At 39.5% G+C, this 27,325-nt stretch overlaps 1 protein-coding gene across 1 annotated transcript in view; it reads left to right on the top strand.

Annotated features, from left to right (window-relative positions):
- LOC127653225 (protein tweety homolog 2-like) overlaps positions 1-27,325 on the top strand; it is a 51,190-nt gene that overhangs the window by 4,151 nt on the left and 19,714 nt on the right. The window contains exons 2-4 of the mRNA XM_052139830.1: positions 4,093-4,265; positions 21,057-21,168; positions 25,994-26,214. Coding sequence (XP_051995790.1) covers positions 4,093-4,265; positions 21,057-21,168; positions 25,994-26,214 — 506 coding nt within the window. The remainder of the gene's footprint in view (positions 1-4,092; positions 4,266-21,056; positions 21,169-25,993; positions 26,215-27,325) is intronic.

A 27,325-nucleotide genomic window follows, 5' to 3' on the forward strand; every position in this document is an offset into this window, starting at 1 on the left:
TTTCCCTTAAATTGAAGCCTTAATTATACAATGTTTGTGTGGAGCGGAGGGGGCGGGGCCGGGCTAGAATGTTGCACGCCCGGTCCCCAATCGGCCTGATGGGGTGCGCGAGGGATAAAGGCGGCCGGTGATGACGGTTCGAGAGAGAGAGAGAATTATGGGCATGTCCTTCATGTGTGTGTTTATGTTTATGTTTGTGTGTTTTGGTTTTGAGTTTAATTAAATTATTATTTATATTGACAAGCCGGTTCTCGCCTCCTCCTTGCCCATCGTAACTCCCTTACAGTTTGATTTTTGACTGACCAACCATATTAATGCATACTTGAAAACGTCAACGTTGCATTGGAGAAAAATTCCTTACTGTGGAAGAAAACGTGAAACAGTTTTTGACCAGTAAATTCCCTTTATTGGTTTCAAAATAATCACCGAATTGCTGTCTAGAAGAAACGGTTAAAGATTTTATTTGTGATTTTTCTGTGGGTGGAGCCTGCAATCTTAAATGACGGCATAAGTAATTTTTTTCTTATTATCTCATCTTTTTATATATATATATATATATATATATATATATATATATATATATATATATTTGCCTTTTAATATTCAAACAGAGCTTATCAAGGTCTTATTTGTTGGGTTGGTCATATCAGTAATGGCAATATAAATAATTACATGCCACCCTTTGGTGATTTTAGTCATTTTTCTAAGAGCATATACAGTGCTTATCTAATGTGACAAATCAAACTGATTTTAGCTTACTGGCTTTAAAGTTCAAAAGTATTTGTTTTGCATCGATATGAACAGAAGTCCCAGCTCCTGTATCAGTGTCTTCTTCTCATATCAGGCTTTTTCTCTGTCCTTCTGCAAGCCCTGTATCACAAGGCTTTATGTCGTGCTTTGATCACATGATGCTGAACTCAAAGACTGATCATTTGTATATAGCCTCAGTCCATGTGGGTTACCATGACGACATGCATGTGGGCCCAAGCTCGCCCTCATAACAACAAATGCATGATTTATCCACCCACAGCTGTTCAAGGCATGACATCAAGACACATAATCGCACTGCTCTGTTTTTCTACATATAGACTGTTCAGGAAAAAACTTTATCTAACCCCTTTTAGTCTTTCCTCAAAGATACCTTCACAAAGTACTACATACAAATGACCATGTACGACAATTAAGTGTAGCCCTTTCACAATTGCTTGCTCTTGGTTTTCAGAAGCTGTGGTGCCTTTATTGTACTGTATGTTCTTTCTTTTTCACTGCATCAATAATAACTGAGACAATCGTTCATTAAAATTAAAGTGTGTTAAAGAGTTGTTCAGTTTTCAGTCCTAAAACTTTGAAGAGAATTAGCATTTACAAGTCATGTGTTTCCTCTTGAAGTTTCAGATTTATATGATCTGTGGTTAACAGCATTTGAAGAAATGTTTTAGCTTTGTTCTACATCACAAATTACATGCAGTCATTCTGAAGTCTAATTTAAAAAAAATGAAGTTGCAAAATAAGGACTACAACTACTACAATGTTGTGAGATTACATGCTGGAGGAACCGGACAACCATTTTTGTCTTTGTGGCATGGGGACGTGGTCATGTGTCGGTCTGCGGGTAAGAGAGAGCGTTAAGGCTTGTCACTTGGTTCATAATTACCCCTAACACCTGTCTCCGCAGACCGACGCATAACCACATACCCATGCCACATGTCTTATGTAGCAACTTTGTAAAAAAAACACATTTCCCAATTCTCATATTATGGATGACTGTGTAATTTATGTTTAATTTACACAATCAAAATCTCTTTATGTAATGTTTACCACAGACCTTACTCACATGGTGAATTAGCCTTCCAGATTGGCCTACAAATTAAAGTCATGACTGAACGGCTCTGTTCAAACAGAATAGAGAGCAACAGTCTGGTTTCGGAAGTAAAAATCATATACGTTTTTTCAAGCCTGGTCTCATGAAAATGATTTGACTGTGGCAACATTTTTGCAAAATGGAATTACAAGCCTTATTACACGTTTGCTGCAGTTTCCCTGTGAAGTGTTCAGCGAGGCTGCCAAAAACAAGTGCAATGGTGTTGTAATAAGACAATAGTTTTAAGGTGAATATTAGATGGAGGTTTTCATGAATAAAACGTTCCTCCCTAACCTAAAACATTAACCTAAACCTAACCAACAGCAATCTAAAATGAAATGAGAGGTAGACACTAAACAGACATCCTTACCGTAAACCAACACGTAAACCTAACCGACAGTGTCAAAAAAACGAAATGAGAAATGAAAAGCTCATTTACTCTAGAAAATCTCTCACACTTTTGTCTCACGTGTCAGCTTGTGACCTTGGCTGGTCTCGAACCGCAGTCTTCCAAGTCTAAAGTCCAACACTCTATCTGGTGAGCTATACTGCAGAAGTTATCACATTGGAATAAGTGTGTAAATGTAGGTGAGTCTGTAATACAAGGATTCAAATGTATAATTTTGCAAATGATGCTTTAGAGTAAAAGTATTTGATATTATAACATAGCAGTGTGTGAGTAATAGTGTGAAAAATAAGGGTGTAACGGTTACCCTGTCTTGTCTCACTGTTGCCCTTTGTTTGTAATTTTGTCACTTTTGTTATTCCTTAGTTTTCACTTTTGTCACCCTTGTACCTCCATAGTCTTGTTTTCCCTCGTGTTCACTGTTCATTGTTTTCACCTGCCCTTGTTAATTTGCCTTTGGTTTCTGTTAATCACCTTGTCACCTAGTTTGTGTTCTGTTTGTTCATTTGCCCCTTTTTCCCATGTTTTTGTATTTATATCCTGGTTTTTGGTTTAGTCCTTGTCTGTCGTTGAATGCTGTTGTACGTAGTTTGTGCTCGCTCCCATGCCTGTGTTCCCGTGTTCCAGTTCCTGTGTTTTGTTTTCATTTGCCCATCGTGGTAGTTTTGTTTATTCCATGCCTGTGTTCCCGTGTTCCAGTTCCTGTGTTTTCGTGTCTTGTTTTCATTTGCCCATCGTGGTAGTTTTGTTTATTCATGCCTGTTTGTTTCCTTTAATCAGTAAACCCGCATTTGGATCCTCATCCCTTGTCTGACTCCGACCTCATTCGTTACAAAGGGTTTATAAAGTCATAATCAGCTGTTCAATTCCTGATTTGTGTGAAAGTACATAAAACACAAAGTTGCAAAAACTTTGTTGTAGTAATGGTTATTCCATGAGACTAGGTTTTTTTTTCCATGGGGGAAAATATTTTTCATAATAACTTATAGACAGACCTGCCATGAGCTTTGAGGATGTTAATCAGTGTTAAACAGTATGCTCCTGTTTAAGCCTTCATCCATCCATCCAACCATCTTCTAAAGCTGCTTGCCCTATGTAGGGTAGCGGGTAGTGTTGAAGCCTATCCCAGCTGTCTCGGGCAGGGAAACACCCTGGACTAGTTTTTAAGCCATCAGTCCATGGTAATTCAAGTTAATAAAAAAAAACAACGCATTAAATAGAGGAAATTCTGGTAAAGAACTATACTGCTCATGATCCAGCTGAAAAGATTCACGAATCAGAGAATCTGCCAACAAAGTGCACCAAACGATCCAACAAAACGTACCATATGTGTCCAGCCGTGACCAGTCGGTCTCCCAACACTCTCAAACTACATTTATATTTGTATACAGTATATGTGAATATTTTTTAATAAACTTAAAATATATTCATACTATACTTATAGGAACACTTACAAAACCAAAATAGATGAAAAGTGGGCGGGTACTGTTGCGCTCTATTGCAAACATAATGAATGTTCTCCTGTCTGCAATTTTTGGTCAATGAAACTCACGCTACTGGATGATCCTGGTCCAGAAACTCATGCCATTTTATGATCCAGTGTTGCTATGTCGGGCTAGGCGGAATGCTCAAAAAAACGGAGAAATGTTTTGATGGTGCCAACGTTTACACTTTGTGGACTAATCAACCTATGAATGGCTTACTTATAGTTGATATACATTAAACTGGGAGAGAATTAAGTAATTGAACATTGAAAAATGTGTGTTTTTCTGCTTCCTTTTTTAATTGACCATCTGTCCTATGCTTATGTGACTCTGTTTTGCAGTCTTTGATCTTCCTGCTCTGTGTTTCTGCGGTGGGTCTGGGCTTGAGTCTGCTGGTGCTGTGTGCATATCTGACCTGCCTGTGCTGCTATCATAGGGAAGAGGATGAGGAAGTCAAGAGGCCCAAAACCTGCTGTGTCACATGGGCCGTTGTTATAACCAGTCTGGTAATATGGTGAGTAAAGTCACGTCTTTGTTTTGCATCCACCAGTACATGTGCAGTACTCCACGTAGTGACTGATTTCATTCATAGTTTGGCACTTGTAAATGATGATGTATTCAAAAATGCATGCCACTAATGCTTGTCTAGATGCAAATTGCAATACTATGGCATTTCCTTAACACAGCATCTTAAAAACGCAGCATTCGTAGACAGCTTGAGGTTGATAAAACTGCAAGACACGTTGGAACTGTCAAAGATGCCCTGTAGCTTATATTTAAATTGAAAATAACAATTTAAACGTGCCAACGTAGGCAGGAATGCCTCTTGTGATTTTGTTTTTTACAAAATATGTTAAATAAAGATTAAAGTAAAGCTTAAATATAGTTAGAGGGCAGGATAAAAGTAAACTGAAAGAAACAAAGAGAAAGCAATAAAGATGGAGATGCATCATACACTATTGTTTTATTCACCTCAACTGAGTAGAAAGGGTTGGAGGGGCATTTAGGGATAGAATAAGATTTTCTTTAACCTTTGACATTTCATTTAGGGTATCAGCAGGAAATAAGATAAGCTACATCTCTGTTCTCTCCTGGATACTTTAAAGACATTCCTTCCTAGGTAACCACCAAGCACATGTCTGGTGTATTTTATTAAATTCAACATACGCTAAAACACCATATCAGGATCTCTTATGCACAAAGTCTTATTCATATTTACAGTGAGATTAGGACCTTACCGTTTCTGGAGGTGATCGTGAAAAGAAAGGCTCAATATTAAGAATGGTCCAGTGGCTCTGGGAGAGTGTGAGAGAGTTTTGGGCCAGCTGATGGACCTCGAGCTAGTGTTGCATTGGATAACGTTAGGTTATACTGTATAATTTCAAGCTATTGTTAACACTTGAAACCTACGTTATGGTAAAAGTACCTTTTTTGCTATTCACATATGCAACAGCCTTCCGTCTTTTGTCCGTATTGTTTCCATCTACACATCAGCACTAAAATGGCATTAAAACTCTGTAATGTTTTTTTTTTTTTACCATTTTTTCACCATGTTTTTTTCATAATTTGCTGATATGATTTGATGGACTGGCAAAGCTCAAAATAGGTACAGTCATTTTTTGTAATTTATCCCTTTAATATTTAATTAAAAAGATAAATTGCAGTGTGAATTATTTACATGTTTTCATTGATCATGGAATACATTCTAGGAGGGTTGTACTTGCTTGTTTTGATTATTGTGGGGGTTACCTCCAGCCCATCCCTCCTGGAATCTACACCCCTGACTAAAACCCTCTAGGTCAGTTCCTCTCCCAAGCATTGGAGGGTTAGCACACTGCTAGCACTGTTTGCTTTTCATTTTGCCAATAGAAGAGAATGCTTCGCCCGTAGTGCTTAATTGAATTGGCTGAGGGTTCAGCTGAAACTTGTGACAGTCATGAAAGCTTGGAGTCCAGATTGAGTTAACATTCCAGTTGTAGACACAGAGTCAGTTGTCATGCTAAGTGCAGTTGCATGATGCTGCTTAGCATAAAGTCCCGCTTAACCCTTTACGTTTGTGGCTCTGGGATGCATAACACTTATTGCATACTCTTGTATTATAAATAAGACTTGAATGAAATCAAAATCTAAGTTTGTGGCTTTTACTTCATGCCTGCAAGCTTTGAGTTTGCCTATGCTGGTGTGTTAGTCAAAGTTGGACAAACTAGCTTTTAGCAGATATACAATTTCTTTTCAGAGAAAACTGACAAAACATATGAGAATCTATATAATGAGAATGACCCATCCCATTCAATTATAAACCCCACCTGCCTCCGATAAGCAATAGTATACTTACTATTTGCTACTGCAAATCACAGTTGTTTTAACGTTCATAATGTGTTTTTCAGGAAGTGAATTCATTTTTAAAGTTTCTTCGTTGCTTTCAATGGGGGACTAATGGAAGATGGGAGTTTAGGAAACCTATTTGAAAACAGTCAATATTTGTGCAATTCAGTTTGGTGGTGCTAGTGGCGTAGAAGCACACTCCCGATTTTAGCTGGAACCATTTAAGTCACACATAAGTTTCTGCAGTGGGGCCCTAATATTATATCATAAAACTTTATCTCCACAGCTTCAATATTGCCTTAATTTAACTTAAGTTGCGGCCATTAATTCAACCTTAATTCTTATGGAAATGAAATAGTGAGCAAAAAAGGCTTTAGTGAAGGAATCAAGTTGTGAGCTAAAAATTATTTTCTCATTTCCTCCACATTCTCGATGACATCACCTTCCTCTGGTCACTGTTCCCTCTCTGTTGCAGCTGATAAACATGTATGACATGTATGTTTGTGTTATTTTTAGTTTAACCGCTGGACACTAAGGATATTGTCGTCTTTTACACCTGAAGGCAAGGCTGTGAACACATAAAACTGAGGGGACCAAATGTAATGAAAACCAAAAATAGTTTGACCACTAATTGAAATCTATCTGTGCATTGTAGCTCACATATTTTAAAAACAGAGGCGGTGTGCCACAGCACAGTATGTTCTTAACACAAGAATATCTTAAATGAGAAAGCCTTCCACATTATTGAGTTATGTTTTTGTCTGGTGGTCCATGCTTCTTATTGGATTATTTGATCAGTTCAGAGTCTTCTCTTTAATTTAATTATATTACATGTAGCCATTTTTAATCTCAATGCTTTATAAGCACTACATTAGTCTGAAACGAATGTGCGTCTTTTGCACAGCATGACTGAAGTGTGGTCTCCACTATACTATGTCTGGAATGCACATGTCAACCAGGCTTCTCTTATTATCCACGCATTATCATTTTGCACGTTTCAACAATAGGATAGCACAGAGATGATTACATGCTGGATTCAACCATGCTTCCCTCGATATTGCGCCGCAGATCACAAAACTCATATAAGCCATTAGAAATTGTACACAGGTTGTTCTGCATTACAGCACTTTGAAGGAAGTTAAACATCTCAAATGGCTAGACAGCCTCGACATTAAACAGCATTGACAATGATAAGGGGAAACAACACTGTTGCATGTACCAACATAAATTACGAGACAATGTACATTGACTTAACCACAGTAATAAGGAGCCATCAATGGTCTTTCCTGTGGTTATGGCCTTATTGTTACAAATACCATTGTTAAACAATGGATGAACAATGGTCCTGTACAATTTTGAATGAAGGGGCTTAAAGTCTGGACTTCCATGAATTCTGAACAAATTATTGACAAAGTTTCCCTCCTGTTCAATCCTACTCCTATTCTGACTGATTATTTATATTCAATGTCATCTTATATTTCATTCAAGTCTGCGAGTCTTCCTGATAGAAATGAAGGGACTGTTCAGTTAGCCATGCTCTGAACTCTAATGACACAGCTGACCCCATTAAAGCTCTGCAGATATTGGGGATGGGTGAAGAACAGGCCACAGTGAGTCCTTTCAGTAGAACAGGATCTGAAACTGCGGCTTAGCAAGATAGTGTGCCTGTCGTTGGCTCTGAGACTCATTTGGGCATATTAGGCATTGAAATGGCGCTTTTATCCAGCTGTACCACTCTCTCAGAGCTCAGTGGGAACATTTAAGTGTTTACTGAAGCACTGGATAATAAGTCCCCCAGCGGCTTAGAGAAGGATCAGCACTCTCTAGAAGTCATAACTGTCATGTGGAGGCTCTTCTGGTATGGGGCACATATTTAAAAAAAAAAAAAAAAAAAGTTTAGCATGCTATGTAAATATACTGTAACATTCAAGATGTAGCAATTCTTATGGTCTTATGGACTACTTTTAGTGATGTTTGGTCTTGTTTGGAGATTAACAGCCATGTCTTTTCATGTATTTCACATACAAAGAGGTCAGCCAGGCATAACAGAGGCCATTTACACATAGAATTCCTAAAGGTACAGCAGCACAAACAGTCTTTTGTCAAATTAAAATGGTGCAAAAGTGTACACTGATCACTTCCACATGTGTGTAATATGTCTATTTGCATGAACATAGAGTTAATACCACAGGTGGTGTTAAATTGATCCTCCATGGAGGGATCTTTAAGAACTTCCGATTTCAGAAACCTAATGACTCATCTCACAGACTCCCTTTCCGATCAGTTCCTTTAAATTTGCTCATTATTTGGTTTTGTCTCTGAAATGGAGGTATGCAGGTTGTAAGTAACAAGATGAGCAATGATTTCAGTGGCTTGCTGGATTCAGAGGGCGAGAGATGTGTGCGCACACTTACCCACTAATGGGGGCAGAAGCGCTGCTGGCCTGAGGGAGTTGTCATAATGATATAAGGAAAGAGCCTTGCATGCTTAGAGGAAATCAGAGACAGGATTCTCACTCAGCCTCTGGACCACCTGCCCCCCACCACATATACATCCTGCTGAGGAGTTATTATAGCAGGACATGTTTGTCCATCTGCTCAGCCTATATTGTCCTTAAAGGGGTTTCCTGTGTTTACATTAGGAGCATTTTAGTTAATAACTAGTTTAGTTCATCGCTTTTGTTCATAACTGTGTGAAATATGACAACAGCTTGTACAGTAAGTTAATTGAAACTGTGTGTGTGTGTATTTATGTTTTTTTGTTGAACAAGGGAAGTGTGTGTGTGGCCAGGTTTGGGTGGTTTACGAGGACATTTTTTAGGTTACAAACTGGTAATTACAAGGGTAATATGCTGTAAATGTGCAAATGCGCATGATGTCTAAATTAGTTTTTCTTTGCTTACTTGTAATATGTGCCTCTATTATTACATTTACATTTATGCATTTGGCAGATGCTTTTATCCAAAGCCACTTACAGAGCCCTTATTACAGGGACAATCCCCCCGGAGTAACATGGAGTTAAGTGCCTTGCTAAAGGACACAATGGTGGTGGCTGTGGGGATCGAACCAACAACCTTCTGCTTACCAGTTCAGTGCTTTAGCCCACTACACCACCACCACTCCTGGTACACTATTATTAGTGTAATTGTGTTTGGTCACCTCATTACGGCAACAATTTTAAACTCATTGCAGTAAGGTAATGTGTTAAGAAGACACAGCCAATAAGCGTGCTCTCCTCTGCGTGACGTCAGCCATGCAGCTAGTGTGTGCCCGCTGAAGAGAGATGAGCATTAAGTTTCCTGAGGCTGAAACATTAGCAAAACTTTTTCCATAAAGTGGACATTCCCTTTAGTGAGTCATTGAAAATACGTAAGTGCGATTTTCTGTACTTTACTAGGTGACTCTATATTTGTGTTAGTCAATTGATTGTATGACTTATTGGTTTATTATTGTTAGCTTGTTTACTCGCACGAGCAGTATAGTATTCGCGTGTACAAGTTAATGTTTTGTATTGCCGCCTTAATAAGTTTAATTCTTCATTCAGTAGTTTTCAGGGATGTTCGTAGGTAATACATTTATGGTAGTATTGTACATGTGTGGATTGTTGATTACATGTCGTTCGTCACATTTACCGTGCCATTTAATAACGCAGCAAAATATCATGACCTTTCACCTACTTTATTCGGTGCGCTTCATGCGCCATCTAGTGGCACTACATAGTATTGCAATAATGTATATTTCAGTATATGTTATATACTTCAAGAATATGATTGTTTCTTGCAAATGTTGAAAGGTTATCGTGATTATTGTCTACTCATTGTTATATTTGTTATTTACAGACCACTTCTACATAAATGTCCACTATATGAGACTGTTGAACAATAAATGCCCTGTGGTCTGACTGTGCTGTCATGTCTGAATAATTTCATACAATTCTGTAAACTGAATCCTGACTCAGATGTCCTGACCGACACACTAGTGCGAACACGCACCCACCTGAACTAGTGCACACGATAGTATAATTGCCCTTTTTACATTGGTCCTTCGAGCCGGATAGAGTGTTTACACTAGACTAAGGATGTCAAACCCCCAGAATATAGAATATCAGATCCAAGGTGCATGGCCTAGACGTTCAGTTCGTCAGCCAGCATACCTCCAAGACTTCGAGGTTCAGTATCCACCGAACTCTCAAGTTACGGTACCTTTCATACAGATAGCACAGCAGACACATGGGCGAGAAGATAAACAGTGGGACTATACCTCCTTTGATCGTCTGCAAACTACCCGAGATTACAGCTCAGAAGAGGGAGCCGAAAGTGGATCACCTGATTCTTTAGAGGTAACAGGTCCACAAAGAGAGTCATGGTTTCTCAGTAGAGACCAGTGGAGTGCACAAGACGACCACACCCGTTCCTTACCTCTGGATCTTCACAAGACAGTGCATGACATTGAAAAGGAGAACAGAGAGCTTTGTCAATCTCAATTATCAATGAAGGAGGAGATCAGACGACTGACAGAAATTATGCAAGACATGTTAACGAGGAGCCAGTCAAGTCAGAGGTCATCTAACACTGCTAAACAAAAGTTTACAGGGAGTCAGAAACACCTGCACATAAACCATCAACCCGTGCTCATCCAATACCAGCACCACGTAGAATTCCTACTCCAAAGAGTACAAACCCTTACAGTACAGACAGTAATGTCCATCATATTACTCCTCCAGTTCAACAACAGCCAGAGATGGATAGATCAGCCCCTACTCCCTCAATGCCCGATGCGCATTATTTCATGCAGCCCTACTGGTTACCGTCAAACCCACCGAGGTGGCAGATGAATGTGAATAGACAGGAGACAACCTACAGAGTTCCTCAGCCAACTATACCTGATTTTTCCCGTCGAGACCCAGGTGAATTTGCCCGCCTAAAGTTAGCCTTGAGTAATTTGTTGCCAGAGGACGCAACTGAACTCTTTAAGTACCAGGTTCTAGTTGACCACTTGAAGTTAATGGAAGACTCATTCTTGAATTCCCTTACTCCCTATTCAGACACTATGGCAGCACTCACTGAGAGGTTTGGGCGACCTCACCAACTCGCTCTAAATAGAATAGCTACTGTTATGGGCTCCCAGGATGTCCAGTCTGGAGATACTGCAGGCTTTGAACACTTTGCTCTACAAATCCAGGCACTGGTAGGTCTCCTGAAGACACTGGGTGCAGAAGGAGAAGTTGAATTAAGATGTGGATCTCATGTTGCTCGACTCCTCACTAAACTACCTCCAGAGTTGCGGTCATCCTTTAGAAGGCACATGAGTTACGAACCGGGTACTGTGTACACACTTATTGACTTTGCTAAGTGGCTCAAGTTCGAGTCATGGTGTCAAGACCATGAAAGCATTGATGGAGGCAAAGCTCACAGAGTCAGACAAAGAACAGACTTCCGTAGGGATTCCAAGGTGAAATATCAAGCAACCACAATACTCCATGGTACAGATCAATCATTATTACCGGTGTTGCCGCAGTCAGCTAAGAGCACAAATCAAAGCATCGCCTTCTGCCCTTACTGTGATGGAAAAAACCATTACCTGAGCCAGTGTACGTCCTTCCAAGCACTTTCCAAAGACCAAGTGACTGACTGGATAAAATCAAATAATAGATGTTGGAAGTGTGGACGCTCCCATCGAGCTGTGCATTGCACTCTGAAGAAGCCATGTCGTCTGTGCTATGGAAGGCACTTGCAAATCCTCCATGATGTGAATGTTAAGCCAATGAAGGAAGGCACCTGCCTTGTCAGCTCTACTAATACACCGCTGTACATGGACAGGCCTGAAGGGTCTAATCGAGTCCTTCTTAAGGTCATTAGAGTTATCTTGCAACACAAGGGTCAGAGCTTAGACACATATGCCGTGCTTGATGACGGTTCAGAGCGCACAATCCTTCTGTCATCTGCAGCTCAAAGACTAGGTCTCACAGGAAGTCAGAGGACTTAGCCTTGAGGACTATATGGCAGGACATAACAACACTCCATGGCACAGCAGTTTCCTTCAGGATCTCCACACCCTCTCAACCGAATAAGAGCTATCTCATCGGGAGAGCCTTTACAGCGGAACCCTTGAGCCTAGCAGAACATTCCTATCCGGTTGCAGCCCTTCAGCAGAAATACAGCCACTTGAGAGGTCTACCACTTCAGCCCATTCACAAAGCCAGCCCAATGCTGTTGATCGGAGCAGACCATCCTCACCTAATAACCCCTACAGAACCAGTCCGCCTTGGTCCACCAGGTGGTCCGGCAGCCATTAAGACACGTCTGGGTTGGACTCTGCAAGGTCCAGCACGAGTTCTTGAAGAGAAATTGAAGTCACAGCAGTGTCTGCATATCACCATTAAACCTTCAATGGTGGAGCTTTTCCAGAATGTCGAAAGACTCTGGCAGGCCGATGTCCTCCTCATTAGATCCGAAGGGCTGCTCACAAGGTCAAAACAAGATCAAGAAGCTCTTACCCTTCTACAGACTCAGACCAGGAGAGTACTGGTTGATGGAGTTAGCCGATATGCTACCCCACTCCTTCGCAAGAAAGACATGGCTCTTCTTCAAGCTTCTAAAGAGGCTGTATTACCAAACCTAAGGAGCATAGAGAAGCGTCTGGAAAGGGACACCATTAAAGCTGCTGCATATAAGGAAGAGATAAGGAAGCTGGAAGTCTCTGGCTATGCACGCAAACTTCCTCCTGAAGAAGTCAACACTGATGGTGAGTCATGGTTCATTCCTCACCATATGGTTCATCATAATGGAAAGAATTGTGTGGTTTTCAACTGTTCCTTCCAGTTTAGAGGCTACAGCTTGAATGACTACTTACTGCCTGGACCAGCGTTAGGCCCCTCCTTATTGGGCGTCCTGTTACGCTTTCGTGAGCACAGAGTGGCAATAAGTGGTGACATCAAAGGGATGTTCCATCAGGTCCGCCTTCTTCCAGAAGATAAACATCTCCGCTTTGTGTGGCGGGACCTTGATGGAACCAAACCTCCTGATGTCTACAAGTGGCAGGTGTTACCCTTTGGCACCACTTGTAGCCCGTGCTGTGCCATTTACGCCCTTCAACAGCACATCATGGACCACAGCAAGCCCAATGATGATGTCAGAGTCACAGTAGAGAAACATTTCTATGTAGACAACTGCTTGCAGAGCCAACAGTCACCTGAGGAAGCAAAACAACTGGTGGATAAACTCCGCCAAATCCTGACCAGTGGTGGTTTTGATCTTCGTCAGTGGGCAAGTAATGTTCCAAGTGTGGTTGAGCACCTGCCAGCAGACGCAAGATCCAACATTACAGAATTGTGGCTGTCACAAGATTGGACTGACATACAGGAATCTACACTAGGGTTAAAGTGGTACTGCCAATTGGACACCCTTGGGTATAAACCTCGACCAGTGAAGCCTGGACCACGTACCCTTCGTTACATCTACAGAGTGCTCGCAACTCAGTACGACCCACTTGGTTTCGTCATCCCATTTACCACAAGAGCTAAAGTTTTGGTACAAAGGTTGTGGGATAAGCAGAGGGAATGGGATGATCCCAACCTACCTGGTGACCTTTTGAAATCCTGGAATGACTGGGAAGAAGAACTTCCTACCATAGCTAGCATTTCCCTGCCTCATTGTTTTGTATCTTTAGACACTGACCAGTTCCAGGTTACCAGACAGATACACATCTTTTGTGATGCCTCTGAGCAGGCTTATGGGTCTGTCTCGTATCTGCACACAGAAAATTATAGAGGTCAAGTCCAGCTTGCCTTCATAATGGCCAGATCTAAAGTTGCTCCTAAGCGAAGACATACCATACCTCGATTGGAGTTATGCGCAGCCCTGAATGGTGCTCAGCTAGCCAAACTGCTTAAGACTGAACTTACTGCGGAAATAAGTAGAGTGTTTATGTGGACAGACTCCATAACGGTACTCGCCTGGATCAACTCAGAATCATACCGATTCAAGGTATTTGTCGGAACAAGGATAGCGGAGATCCAAGACCTCACAGTAGGGTGTACCTGGCGGTACGTGGACTCTGATAGGAATCCAGCAGATGACCTAACCCGGGGTAAAACCCTCAAAGACCTGTCAGTGACCAATAGATGGAGTCAAGGACCATCATTCCTCCTTGAACCTGAGTTAGCATGGCCAATAACTCCTAGTCTACAATCTTCGGAGGACAAAGCAGAGCACCGTAAGGGAATTTTTTGTGGCATTTCAACAGAAATTATTCTCCCATGTATTCCCGATCCTGTTACTTACAGTTCCTGGAAAGCCTGTACAGTCAACCAGTCGGTTACTTACCCTTGCACCAGAATTCGACGAGTCCAGTCAGCTTGTCAGAGTTGGTGGTCGTCTGCGACGGGCTGAAGGACTGGAATCATCAGCAATTCACCCCATAGTTCTACATCCTCATCATTTCAGCACTAAATTAGTAATCCAGGACTACAATCGCAAGCTCTGCCACCCAGGACCCGAGAGAGTTTTTGCAGAGATGAGGAGAAACTTCTGGGTATTGAGAGGACGCGAAGCCATTCGCAAGCAGCAGCATCTATGCAAAGAGTGTCAAAAGTGGAAGAGCAAGCCAGTTATTCCCAAAATGGCAGATCTACCGCCAGCCCGCTTGAGACAACATAAGCCACCATTCTACAGTACTGGAATGGACTGTTTCGGGCCATTTCAAATTAAAATTGGCAGGCGCTGTGAGAAGAGGTGGGGAGTAATCTTTAAGTGCCTCACTACAAGAAGTGTACATCTGGATCTTCTCACTTCCATTAATACAGACTCATTCCTGATGGCCTTAAGGAGGTTTGTAGCTCGGTGGCACACCATTTGAATTAATCTCAGACCAGGGCACCAATTTCCGTGGAGGAGAAAGAGAGCTCCAAGAATCCTTTTCTTTTCTCAGCCCTCAACTACAACAACAGCTGGCCAAACAGAAAATATCCTTCCGCTTCAACCCACCAAATGCTCCACACTTTGGCGGAGCCTGGGAAAGAGAGATTCGGTCAGTGAAAAATGCCCTACGCACCACCATTGGATCACAGGTTGTGACCGAAGAGGTGCTCCTGATAGTCCTCATTGAAGTTGAAGGCATTTTAAACAGTAAGCCACTAGGATATACCTCAAGTAACATAGCTGATGTTGATCCTGTTACGCCTAACTACCTGCTTATGGGGCGGTCAGATAGTTCCTTGCCACCAGTGGTCTATCCAGCCACTGAACTCATGGGGCGGCGGAGATGGAGGCAAAGTCAGGTATTGGCTGATCAGTTTTGGTCGAGCTTCATCCATCACTACTTACCTACACTACAGTCTCGTAACAAGTGGCTTTCTGAGGTTAGGAACATTTCCACTGGAGATGTAGTTATGGTTGTAGACCCACAGGTCCCACGTGCCTTGTGGTTAGTGGGCAAAGTTATGAAAACCTTCCCTGGTTCAGATGGATGTATTAGAGCAGCTGAGATCCAAATCAATGATAAGATCTACACCCGACCGGTTGCTCGTTTGATTCCCCTTCCTTCTTTCTCAGATGAGGATTTATCTGTTCAGGACTTGGCCCCTACAAACTGATTAAGCCTATAAAGGAACAAATATGCTTAGCATATTTGGGGGCGGCAGTGTTAAGAAGACACCGCCAATAAGCGTGCTCTCTTCTGCGTGACGTCAGCCATGCAGCCAGTGTGTGCCCGCTGAAGAGAGATGAGCATTAAGTTTCCTGAGGCTGAAAAATTAGCAAAACTTTTTCCATAAAGTGGACATTCCCTTTAGTGAGTCATTGAAAATACGTAAGTGCGATTTTCTGTACTTTACTAGGTGACTCTATATTTGTGTTAGTCAATTGATTGTATGACTTATTGGTTTATTATTGTTAGCTTGTTTACTCGCACGAGCAGTATAGTATTCGCGTGTACAAGTTAGTGTTTTGTATTGCCGCCTTAATAAGTTTAATTCTTCATTCAGTAGTTTTCAGGGATGTTCAGTAGGTAATACATTTATGGTATGTAGTATTGTACATGTGTGGATTGTTGATTACATGTCGTTCGTCACATTTACCGTGCCATTTAATAACGCAGCAAAATATAATGACCTTTCACCTACTTTATTCGGTTGCGCTTCATGCGCCATCTAGTGGCACTACATAGTATTGCAATAATGTATATTTCAGTATATGTTATATACTTCAAGAATATGATTGTTTCTTGCAAATGTTGAAAGGTTATCGTGATTATTGTCTACTCATTGTTATATTTGTTATTTACAGACCACTTCTACATAAATGTCCACTATATGAGACTGTTGAACAATAAATGCCCTGTGGTCTGACTGTGCTGTCATGTCTGAATAATTTCATACAATTCTGTAAACTGAATCCTGACTCAGATGTCCTGACCAACACACTAGTGCGAACACGCACCCACCTGAACTAGTGCACACGATAGTATAATTGCCCTTTTTACATAATGAGTAGGGCTGGGTATTGATACAGATTTCCTGATTCAATTAGATTCCAATGCATAAGTTCTCGATTCAAAATCGATTCATAAGGGTTTATTTCAGTTATAATGTCCCTTTTGCTTACATATGACAGAAATTCTCTCCCAGCTAATGCTGTTAATTATAAAAGGGACCTTCTAACTAGTTACATTACGAAAAAGATTTAATTTGAGTAATTATGTTTATTTGTTAGTTATTTATCATTTTGGTTACATTTTTGCTTTTTTAAAATGAATAAATTTATGTAAATTCAATAAATAAGATTTTATATTTCATATATATTATTTTTGGTTACATGATTATATTTTAATAGTATAATTTGTACTATTTACAAGTATTTACATTGATCTGTTGAACAAGTGCTAAAATCAATACTGCCTCTTAAAATAAAAAAACAGCATTTTTGTAAAGCGCGTCTCTAGATGAGCACATGTTAATAATAATCTTCAAGATTGTTCATATGAAGATTGCGATGCATGGGAAAATCAATATTTGTACCCACCCCTAGTAATGAGAAACTTTTATTTAAATTTTTAACTTAAAAAAAAAAAAGGTGTGATCTGAATAAAATCAGTATTTTTTGAGAATTACCCAATAGAGTGAATTGGGGGCGGGACTATCTATTTATTCGACCAATGGAAGACAGTAGCAGTGTTTGTTTACCAGTGTTCAGAATAGCATACTCTACCATAATACACTTACTATTCCTGGGTAAGATGCACATTTTCTGTATGCATGGAATACCGGGATGACCTTATACATTTGCCAAAATGTTGAAAAAATGTTTGAGCATTCCGCTCTGTTTCCCAATGCAATGCGCCCAACTTGACCTTCCCTCTTCAGTTTGACGAAAGACCTGCAAATAACATAAGCTGCCATTTTAAACATCTCTTTTTTACTCATTATTTGATTGGACTGACAAAAGTTAAATTTTTGTACACAAACAAAGATTAACAAAAATTGCTATATTTATTTCTGAGAAAGATAATGAGGTCATGTGACAACAAAGTGCCTATTAGTGTTTGGAATGTTTATGGTTGCATTATTCAAACTGTTTTTAAAACATTACAGAAAGGTTTCATTTGTTAAAGGTGCACTCATTAATTATTTCCTCATTTAAAAAGTTTCTTCTAAACTTCTAAAGAAATAAATAGAAAACACATGTATAAAATCATGACCACTCATGTGAGATGATGACTCCAGAAATATAAGTATATAAAAGCTGTTTTATTCTATATGGAGGACCCTCTCCCTCCCTCTTGGGAGCTGCTATGTAAGGATCACATGACCAGTCGAATACTACTTGCTTAATCTCAGTAACAACCCTGTTATTGGACACTTTCACTAAGGAATTAAATAAAAGTCTAACTAAACCAGCTTGTACACCAGTTTAGCCAGGCTAAGAGAGACCAGCTTAAACCAGCTAAAACTAGCAAACCAGCATAATTATTATTATTATTATTCATTTATAAAACAATTTGTGGAAGGTCACTTAATAAATGAGGACTGACTGGTTTCTGGGCAGATATGATGCAAAGCAGGCTAATATTCTTTCACATTAGAAGTCACCTTGGGACCGACTCTGTCGTCTAAAGTGATGTATTATCAAGCCAAACTGTTACTGGTGAGCACACTTTTCCAGTCTGTTGCTTCAGGAGCTCAGCTGTGTAGAACATTCAGGTGTGTTAGTACCACTCTGGTCTTTATTTGTATCAAGGGGATAGGCCCATGATTTTTGTTGATTTGTCTATTTGTCTACCCTGTGATATAAAGTGTTTCAGAGTGTCCCAAACGCTTCTACTGAAACAAAATGATTTTACAGTTTTGGTAAGAAACAACACAAAGTTTAAAGGTGCACTCAGTAAGTTTTTCTTCATGCTGTTATAGACTTACACTGACACCTAGGTGCATAGAGGCAGCATCGTTCAAACACAACATTTTTCAGTTTCAGATGCCAATGCAGAAATATACTATTCAAAGTCAGCTGTGATTAATTTAATCGACGAGTGAAAGTATCAATTACCAGGGCTGTTACTGAGATTAAGCGAGTAGTATTCAGCTGGTCATGTGATTATAATATGGCCGCCCCTCATGTGGAGACCCTCTCCATGTAGAGTAAAACAGCTTTTATATAGTTACTGATATGACTATATGAGTCTTTATCTCATGTGAGTGCTCATGATATTATACATATGTTTCCAAAAAAATTATTTAGGTGTGCAATGTTATTAATGAGTAAAAAATTACTGCGTGCACCTTTAATCATTTTTTAGTGATCTTGATGATCATTTTAAGGTGAGCTATTTCTTTGATGTTAAAATTTTAATTCAGTCTGCAGATATTCCCACATTTTTCTCTTCTGATGTTAGGAATAGTATCTATTATACTTCCTCTTTATTACCTCAATGTGAATGGGCGGGCCAAGCTTCTGAACACAGAATAGCTATCACCGAGCTTGTTTACATTGACATCAGAATGTCAGTTATTGCTAGACAGCTGATAAAGGTTCCTATTTTCATGCTCTGTGCTATACGCATGTATACAGTAAGCAGCTTTCTCTACAGAAATAAAATGTTCCCACAACATTGACATAAATAACAAACATGAAATCTGAGGAAGACTTTGCTCTTTTATTGTCTGTTGCTTCCCTCTTTTTCCAGATAGTCCAGAGTTGTTGCTGTGTTTGTTTTTTTTTTAACTTTCAACAAACTTGTGGTGGAATTCTGCTGCAAATGTGGGGTTTCCCTCTTACATTAAACTGTGGGATTCCCCCCGCATATACACGGATGTGAGGAACAGTAGTCGATATTTTAAATTGGTGTGTATAGTGGGGCATATTTTATAGTGTATGTGCTTTTCCCTTTTCCCACAGTAGTCCCAGAAATTAGGAATTCTTTCCGCTGTATTGACTTGTTGATATGATTTAGGGCTACATTGAATAATGTCAGTTATGGTGTCTGTTCTGGTCACATGCGCACTCTTCCAAGTTTGTAATAATGCTGCTAATGTTTTTACATGACCACATACTGTAAACTCCATTCTCTGGGAGAAACCTTGGTGTGTTTAAGCACTTTATTTTAATCCTTTAAATGCCGTAAGGATAACGACGCTCTGGTTTACGCAACACTTCAGAACTCAGCTTTCAGCAAAACCCTGGAATAAACCATTTTCTTAAAGGGATAGTTCACCTAAAAAGGAAAATTCTCTCATCATTTACTCATCCTCATGCCGTCCCAGATGTGTATGACTTTCTTTCTTCTGCTGAATGCAAACAAATATTTTTAGAAGAATATTTCAGCTCTGTAGGTCCATACAATGCAAATTAATGTTGACCCTATCTCCAAAAGCTCAAAAATAGAGATAAAGTCAGCATAAAAGTAATCCATAAAACTACAGTTGTTTAATCTATATCTTCTAAAGTGATCCAGTTCGTTTTTGGTGAGAACAGACCAAAATGTAGCTCCTTTTTTTTGTTGCTGTACAACTTGCCATTGCAGTCTCTAGACACTGATGATTTTAAGCTCAATTACACTTCCTAGCACTTGACGCATATGCATAGCACTAGATGGTGCTTTAAGAAGTGTAATCGAGCTTGAAATCATGATCACCAAGGAGACTTCTGTCAAGATGTACAGTGAAAAAGGAGTTATATTTTGGTCTCACCCTAAACCAACTGGATCACTTCAGAAGACATTGATTAAACCACTGGAGTATTAAGGATTACTTTTATGCTGACTTCTCCTTTTTGGAGTTATGGAAAACATTCCCTTGCATTGTATGGACCTACAGAGCTGAAATATTCTTTAAAAAATCTTTGTTTGTGTTTATCAGAAGAGAGAAAGTCATATACATCTGAGATGTCATAAGGGTGAGTAAATGATGAGAGAATTTTCCTTTTAGTGAATTAACCATTTAATGCATGTAAACGTGGTCATTAACTCTACAGTTGGTGGTTGTTTGGTAATCAGGGCTGGACTGGTAATTTTCCCGGTGGGCCGACGCACTTTGTGGCTGATTAGCCACCGAGCGGGCTGGTGGGTCAACTGTGAAATGTGCCAAATGGGCTGCGATAAGCTAAAATGAGCCGCCACGTTATGCAGAATGGACCACAAAACGGCGCCATGATATGCAGAAAAGGACAGCGAACATCACCCCCCCCCCCCAGTCCAGCCCTGTTGGTAATGTATCTGTCTAATAACATTTTTGTTTGAAAATAAATGTTCTTGCAGTTTAATATCTTAAGGTCTATTTTACTGGGAAGGAAGTTTTTAGGTCTGAAACTTAAAATTTGTTTTCTAAGTACATCAGATTCTTAAAAATTAAAGATCATTTCAATTGCTCAAAATATTTCCCCTTTAAAGTGGGGAAAAAGCATGCACTTCACTTTTCAGTGGCTTCAACATTCAACAAACTATTATATTATGCTGAATTTTAAAGCAAAATCCCTGTTTTGTTTTTCTCACAGTTCAGCGGTGGGTGTGGGTTTCTATGGAAACAGTGAAACCAATGATGGAGTGTACCAGTTGACCTACTCGATTTATAATGCCAATCACACGCTGGGTGGCATTGGGAGTCTGGTAAGAGTTTTGCTTCCTCCAACTACACTTTCTCACCTGTCACTCCTCATGTCATCTCATTTTATTGTAACTGCCAGAGGAAGGTTATTATTTAAACCTAATGAGAAATGGGTCTGTTATATCTAAGTACATCTAAGTGCCAAAGCTTCAGGGGATTTTCACTGCTACAGTGGAATATGACTGTATCATGTGAAGAGTAGCAGTGGCTCTCTCTCTCTCACACACACACACACACGCACGCACACACGCACACACTGGAACTTGTATATATACAAGCATGCAGCACTGCTCCAGGGTTAATTTCTGTAAATCTTTTCTTTAAAAAAAATCTTTAAAAACATTATAAAGAAAGAAACTGAAGCCTGTATTAAGGACCATTAAGATTTTTGCTATGTGACATTATTGCCTTGACAATTAAGCACAATGAAATATGTGACCTGGGCATGTTTTCATGAGATTCAACCAGCCACACTGTGCCTGTCCTGGTTTTATCCTTTAGTTTTTGAGAAGTTGACTTCTAGACTTTAGAACATCTCTAGATGCTGAAAACACATCCAGCTGCTCTGTGTATTTATGTGTGTAGGCAAGAGAACGCCATAAGCACGGAGCAAAGGCTGGGATTAAACGTTTATCTGCATTTATGGGGATTAACATTTTTGTATCTGTATATCCATGCAGACACATGATGTGCACACACACACACACACACACACACACACACATTCTGTCTGTCCCTCATGCACCCGCGTCTATAGACCTGCAGAAAATATCAAATGTTTGTAGGAGTCCTGCTGGTCACAGAGGATGTGATGGTCACAAGATGGGATTCCAAAATGTGTGTGGGCCAGAATGCCTCTCCCACTCACTGCTTAACAACTAACACAGACTACTTCTCAAAGCCATTGGAAGTGCAGATCTTAAATGCAGTTTTATAAACACTTCTAACCCTTTTTTAAAAACAGATAAATCAAAGGCTTCCTACAAGAACTAACAAAAAAAAGATATAATATGCTATATTCAGAATGGTGAACTACCACACTACTCATACTATTTCTGTAGCATGCAGTATGTATACTCTGCATAGTATGCACATTTTGTTTATACATGGAATATATGCACCCAGATGACCTAAACTAGGGATGCAACAAAATTTTGGCTGCCGAAAATGGCTGAAAATTCTATTTTGAAAGTGAAAAAAAGATAATTTTTTTTTTAAAGCATTGTAAAAGTTGGTTGGTTATTTAATAAAGTGCGTTTTCCAGTGCTCTGATAGTGTCATGGACATTACTGTCTAGCACCAATATGACATGTATGGTTCTTTTATGCTTCTTTAAAGTATTCCATATGATTTGTGCATTATATTCAAAGTCTCTTGATGCCATATGATAGTTTTGTGAACTGCAAAGAAAGAATGTGTTTCATAAGTAAATATATAGTCTGCGCGCACAGCGCGCTTCAGTAAATGAGCCCTGCTTTGTTGTTGAAACAGACTCAAAGCACACACGGTGATGCGCTGCTGTTTTTAGCGCTATAGCTCACAGTATGTTTAATGCTTTATGAGTTTTAAATGAACAAAACCTACATCCCTAATCTAAACCCTAAACCTAAACGATAGTGTCATAAAAAGCTAATGTAAGATGATAGGGCTTTAATCCTAAAGACCTCATCTGTTTTTTTGTTGTTGTTGTTGTTGTTTTTAACAAACAAAACAGATGTCCCTTCCCTAAATCCAACTCTTAAACCTAACCAATGGTGTCATAAAAGCAAATGTTAGATGCAAAACGCAATAGCCGAAGAAACCATGTCATTTCATAATGCTTCTATGAAACTTTCGCTCAGGTGTTGACTCATATCCTGTGCTTCCGCGTTCAGAGTCAGTTGAGCTACCGCGCAACTTAGTCAAGCTATTATAAGCTTGTAAATGTAGTTGGTTATGTAATGTGAGCATTAAAATGTATCATCTTTCAAATCGTGTGTTAAAGCAAAAATGCTTTGTCATAAGATAGCCTTGTGAGCAACAGAGCAAAAAATAAATAATACATTTGCAGCAAATTTGCCATTCATTATTTTCACATGCAAATGAGCTTTTGATTCGCCGCAAATGTTTGCCAGAAGTTTGCTGCTCTTCGCCGGTAGTGGTGAGCCTCCGTCAAAAGTTTAGCAACAATGGACAATTTGCCAAAAGTTGTAAAAATGATCAGTGGTGAATTTGCGGCAAGTTTGCCATGAACTCTCGATTTTCGTAAGGGTTTATTTAAGATTTAAGATTCAACTTTTATTGTCATTGTGCAGTGTACAGGTACAGAGCCAATGAAATGCAGTTGTTTTCGCATATCCCAATAAGCTGGGGTCAGAGCAGCTTAGATATATATATATATATTTTTATATTTTTTCTCATATTCCCAGGCTTAGTTCAGACCAGTGTCGATTCAGTTGTAGGCTTTACAAGTTCTTGCCTTTCCCATGCTAAAATGTCACATGTGTTATTTAGGCACTGACAGCATCAGGCATTGGACAGTCCTTTGTAATTTAACGCTACGTAAAGCACAATAAAAACAAGATCTGATTTTAGAATCATGGCTTGGATGTTAAGGCTGTGTAATATAGCCTCTGGTGGGTTAGGCATAAGTGTGGTAAACAAAGCATTTGGCTGAGCACTTTTATTTTATTTTTTTTGGTCTGATAACTGACATTTTTATATAAAGGCATTTTTAAATATTGTTTTATCTTTGATTTATCATAATCAGAGAATAATTGATCATAAACCACAACATTAAAACATGCATAAAATAATCTAACATAAGCATGTACTTGGCTTTGACTGTTATGTTAAAGTTTGGAAATATCATGTTTCAGGCCTTGAATTAATTATTACTTAAATATTGAACCTAATTGAAACCTATATACAGTAAATAAAGTATTTATATTACATTTTTAATACAGTTCTTGTAGTGTAATGACATTGTTGGGCTTAATTCGTTAGAGACCCACCAAACAGTGTTTATCAGTAGACCTGATGTTATAGAACCAATAGTAGAGATGTGTGAAATGTGGTTACAGTATCAGTCACACTGAAATCTTTGGTACACTGGCTTATGCATTGTTTCATGGCTGGGCGTTCATATTTAAACAAACTCTCTAGAGCAGACGTTTCACTCTGTGATGCAACTGAAACAACATTCAGAATCAAATAAACAGCCTTGGCTCCACCAGGACTGAAAAAATCCAATTTCAGCTTTAGTGGAAGTCCCTCTTTAAATTCGATTGGCAAAGAGGACCACATCTCAGGGCCAAGCTTGATTGCACAAAATGAATTCCTGAATTTTGTGATTGGGTGAGGGGGAAAAAGGGACCCAAACGCAGAGGGAAACAGTTCAGTCAATTTATTGGCAGTAACAAATAAGGAAAAGCGCACCTGGCACCGGCTGTAGAGAGCAGAGTCTCAAGAGCCGCTTAGAGGGCTAAGGAATGAGTATGTTATTAAGATGAGTGTGTGCGTTGTGAAAGTCAGGAGCAATCCACAGAGAGTCTGTAGAAGCTGGTGTGGTGCAAAGCAAAGCCCAGATTAAATCCTCCCCCGAGACGTGGGCAGAAACCAAGGAATCCTCCTCCACAGAAATAGGGCTTAGGTATAGGTGAAGGCAGCGGTGGCAACCAACAGTCACACAAGCAAGCTCCAACAACACAAGAGAGCACAGTTAACACTTGACAGCAAGCAATAAACTGTCAAAGAAATTGGGGAAACACAAGGAATAAGTAGGGACAGCAATCAGAGTGAAGCAGGTGGGACGGGTGAGTAAATCATTGCTGTGATCAGCTTCTTCCCAAGTACGATCAGCTTGCCCATGGAAATGAGTTCCGGCTCCACCTGTGAGACACGTGGGAGAGAGAAAAACAAACAACAGTATGAGCCGGCACAAACGCTGGAAATGTGACAGTTTTCTGAAATGCCACCTTTCCAAATGGTTGATGCTGCTGCCACTTGTTGCATGTCAGAAAATAGCTGTTGCAACTGTGAATAAAGTGGTTTAGATTGCCATTTTGACTCCAATATCCACACCTTCCACAGAGACAGTGAATCTGCTCTATAAATCTTAATTACTGTTCCATAGTTTTAAAATGATGAGTTATGGAGCTAGATTATAATGCATTTTTCCAGAAGAGCTACATATTTGATTTCACTGAAATGAAACTGGAATGAATAATTACTGCCAACAGTTTGTATAAAGAGAGGTTTACTAGAAATACCAAATAATGCCCTATTAAAGAGGGAGAAGACAAACAGTCACCCACCAGACTCGAGCAAATTATAAATTTTTCTTCATGTAAATGCATTATAGACACTAAAAAGACAGATGTACTGATCAATTATATATAAATAATTTGATGTAAAATAAGAAATTGAAAACTAACGTGTGTGTTGTAGATGGTGACATTGTGCCATTGGGTTTGTTGGCAATTTTACCCCATCAAATCCTTATGAAAACATTACTGTCCTCCAGCTTCAGTGAAACTTTTGGAAAGAGTGATTGGGGCTGTACAAGCTGAACTCAAACTTGTTTATTGTTGCTTACTAGATCATACTTTTGCCGCTTTTTTTTACAGAGACACTTTTCTGAAACAAGCAAGACCTGTAACAGCTTTTACTAAAAATGTCCAGTTGTGTTTCACTATTAACATAGCATCTTGTCCCTGTCTGCTTTATCCTCAATTTTCCCTTCACAGAAAAGCCCACTCAAGCCAACTCTTACATCTGTAGTTTGTCAGATCACTACAATTAGCTTGGTAATGATCATCATCTGTTTTTTCTTCTCTTTGCTCTCAGGTGGGTAACTCTTTGGGTAACATGCGGGTGGGGCTGAAGGAGCACCTGGATCGGTTGGATGAGATATTCTCTCCACGAGGAGACTACACCCAAACTCTGCGCTTCATGAAGCAGATGGCTGACAACATCGCCCTGCAGCTCACAGCCATGCCAGATACCAGCAAGGTGCAAGGGGATTTGGCAGTCATTGCAGACCAAACTGCATTCATAGAGTACTACAGGTGAGCTACCTCAGGCTGATGGAGTGAGAAGGCTTGTGGACTGAGGCTTGTTTACTTCTCGTGGGTAATCTGCTTTGCATGCACTTTAAAGTGTTTTTCAAGAGGTCAAAGCTAGAGACTGCTGGTGTAGATGTGGGTCAATGATGTGTTTGGCTTTTCCAGAAGCCCCTACCCCTCAAACTTGTGTCCCTGTTTCTCAAAGATGTTGCCCTATTTCTCAAACCTGCATGTGGCCCTAGCTCTCAAATATGCATGTGGTCCTACTCAAATTTGTGGACTTCTCACTCCTTTTCTGAAAAAGCAAAAATCTGTGTTACATTGGAAGTGAATGGTGCCAATCTGTAAACATTAAGATGCTCACTGTTTCAAAAGTATAGCCACAAGACGTTAACGATATTTATATTAACATGATTTTAGTGTGATAAATTGCTTACCTTTTCTGTGAAAAGTTATATCCAATTTTACAACTTAACACTGTAAGCCCTAAAAAGATAGACAATTTTGAAAACTTTACAAATAATACACATTTTAACAGAAGAATTCATTTAAGTGCTTTTTTAAATAATAAGCTTCACATTTCTGCATATTTTGAGAGCATCAAAATAGGCCCAAATATTTATTTAAAATATTTTAGAGACTCAAGTGCCAGCATACAATATATCTGTGATTTAGTTTCTCTCTCCATGGCAGACAACATGTATAAAAAGTAATATCTACCCAAATATCAACATGTTCACATACTTACATGAACTAATTTTTATGCTAAAATTAATTAATAAAAACTTTTGAATCAATGAATTAGATTGCTTATATTTGTTTATTTATGAAATTTATAATTATTTAAGAAATTAAAGCTTTTTCTATCAATTCACTAGCATTTTGTCTTTGAACTCTCAGAACAATGCAGACACACTATGCAGAGCTATAAACTATGTGGAGCCAGCGTAGGTTTGACACAGAAGTATGCACCAGCCTTTTCAATTGTTGGCCTACTCCTCAAACATCTCATCCTACTCCTCAAACATCCATGTGTTCCTAATCCCTAAATTTGTTGCCCCACATCTTTAAACGTATTGCCTAACTTCTCAAACATGTCAACCTACTCCACAAA

This window comes from Xyrauchen texanus, chromosome 12, assembly GCF_025860055.1.
Source record: "Xyrauchen texanus isolate HMW12.3.18 chromosome 12, RBS_HiC_50CHRs, whole genome shotgun sequence".
NCBI classification, from domain to species: domain Eukaryota; kingdom Metazoa; phylum Chordata; class Actinopteri; order Cypriniformes; family Catostomidae; genus Xyrauchen; species Xyrauchen texanus.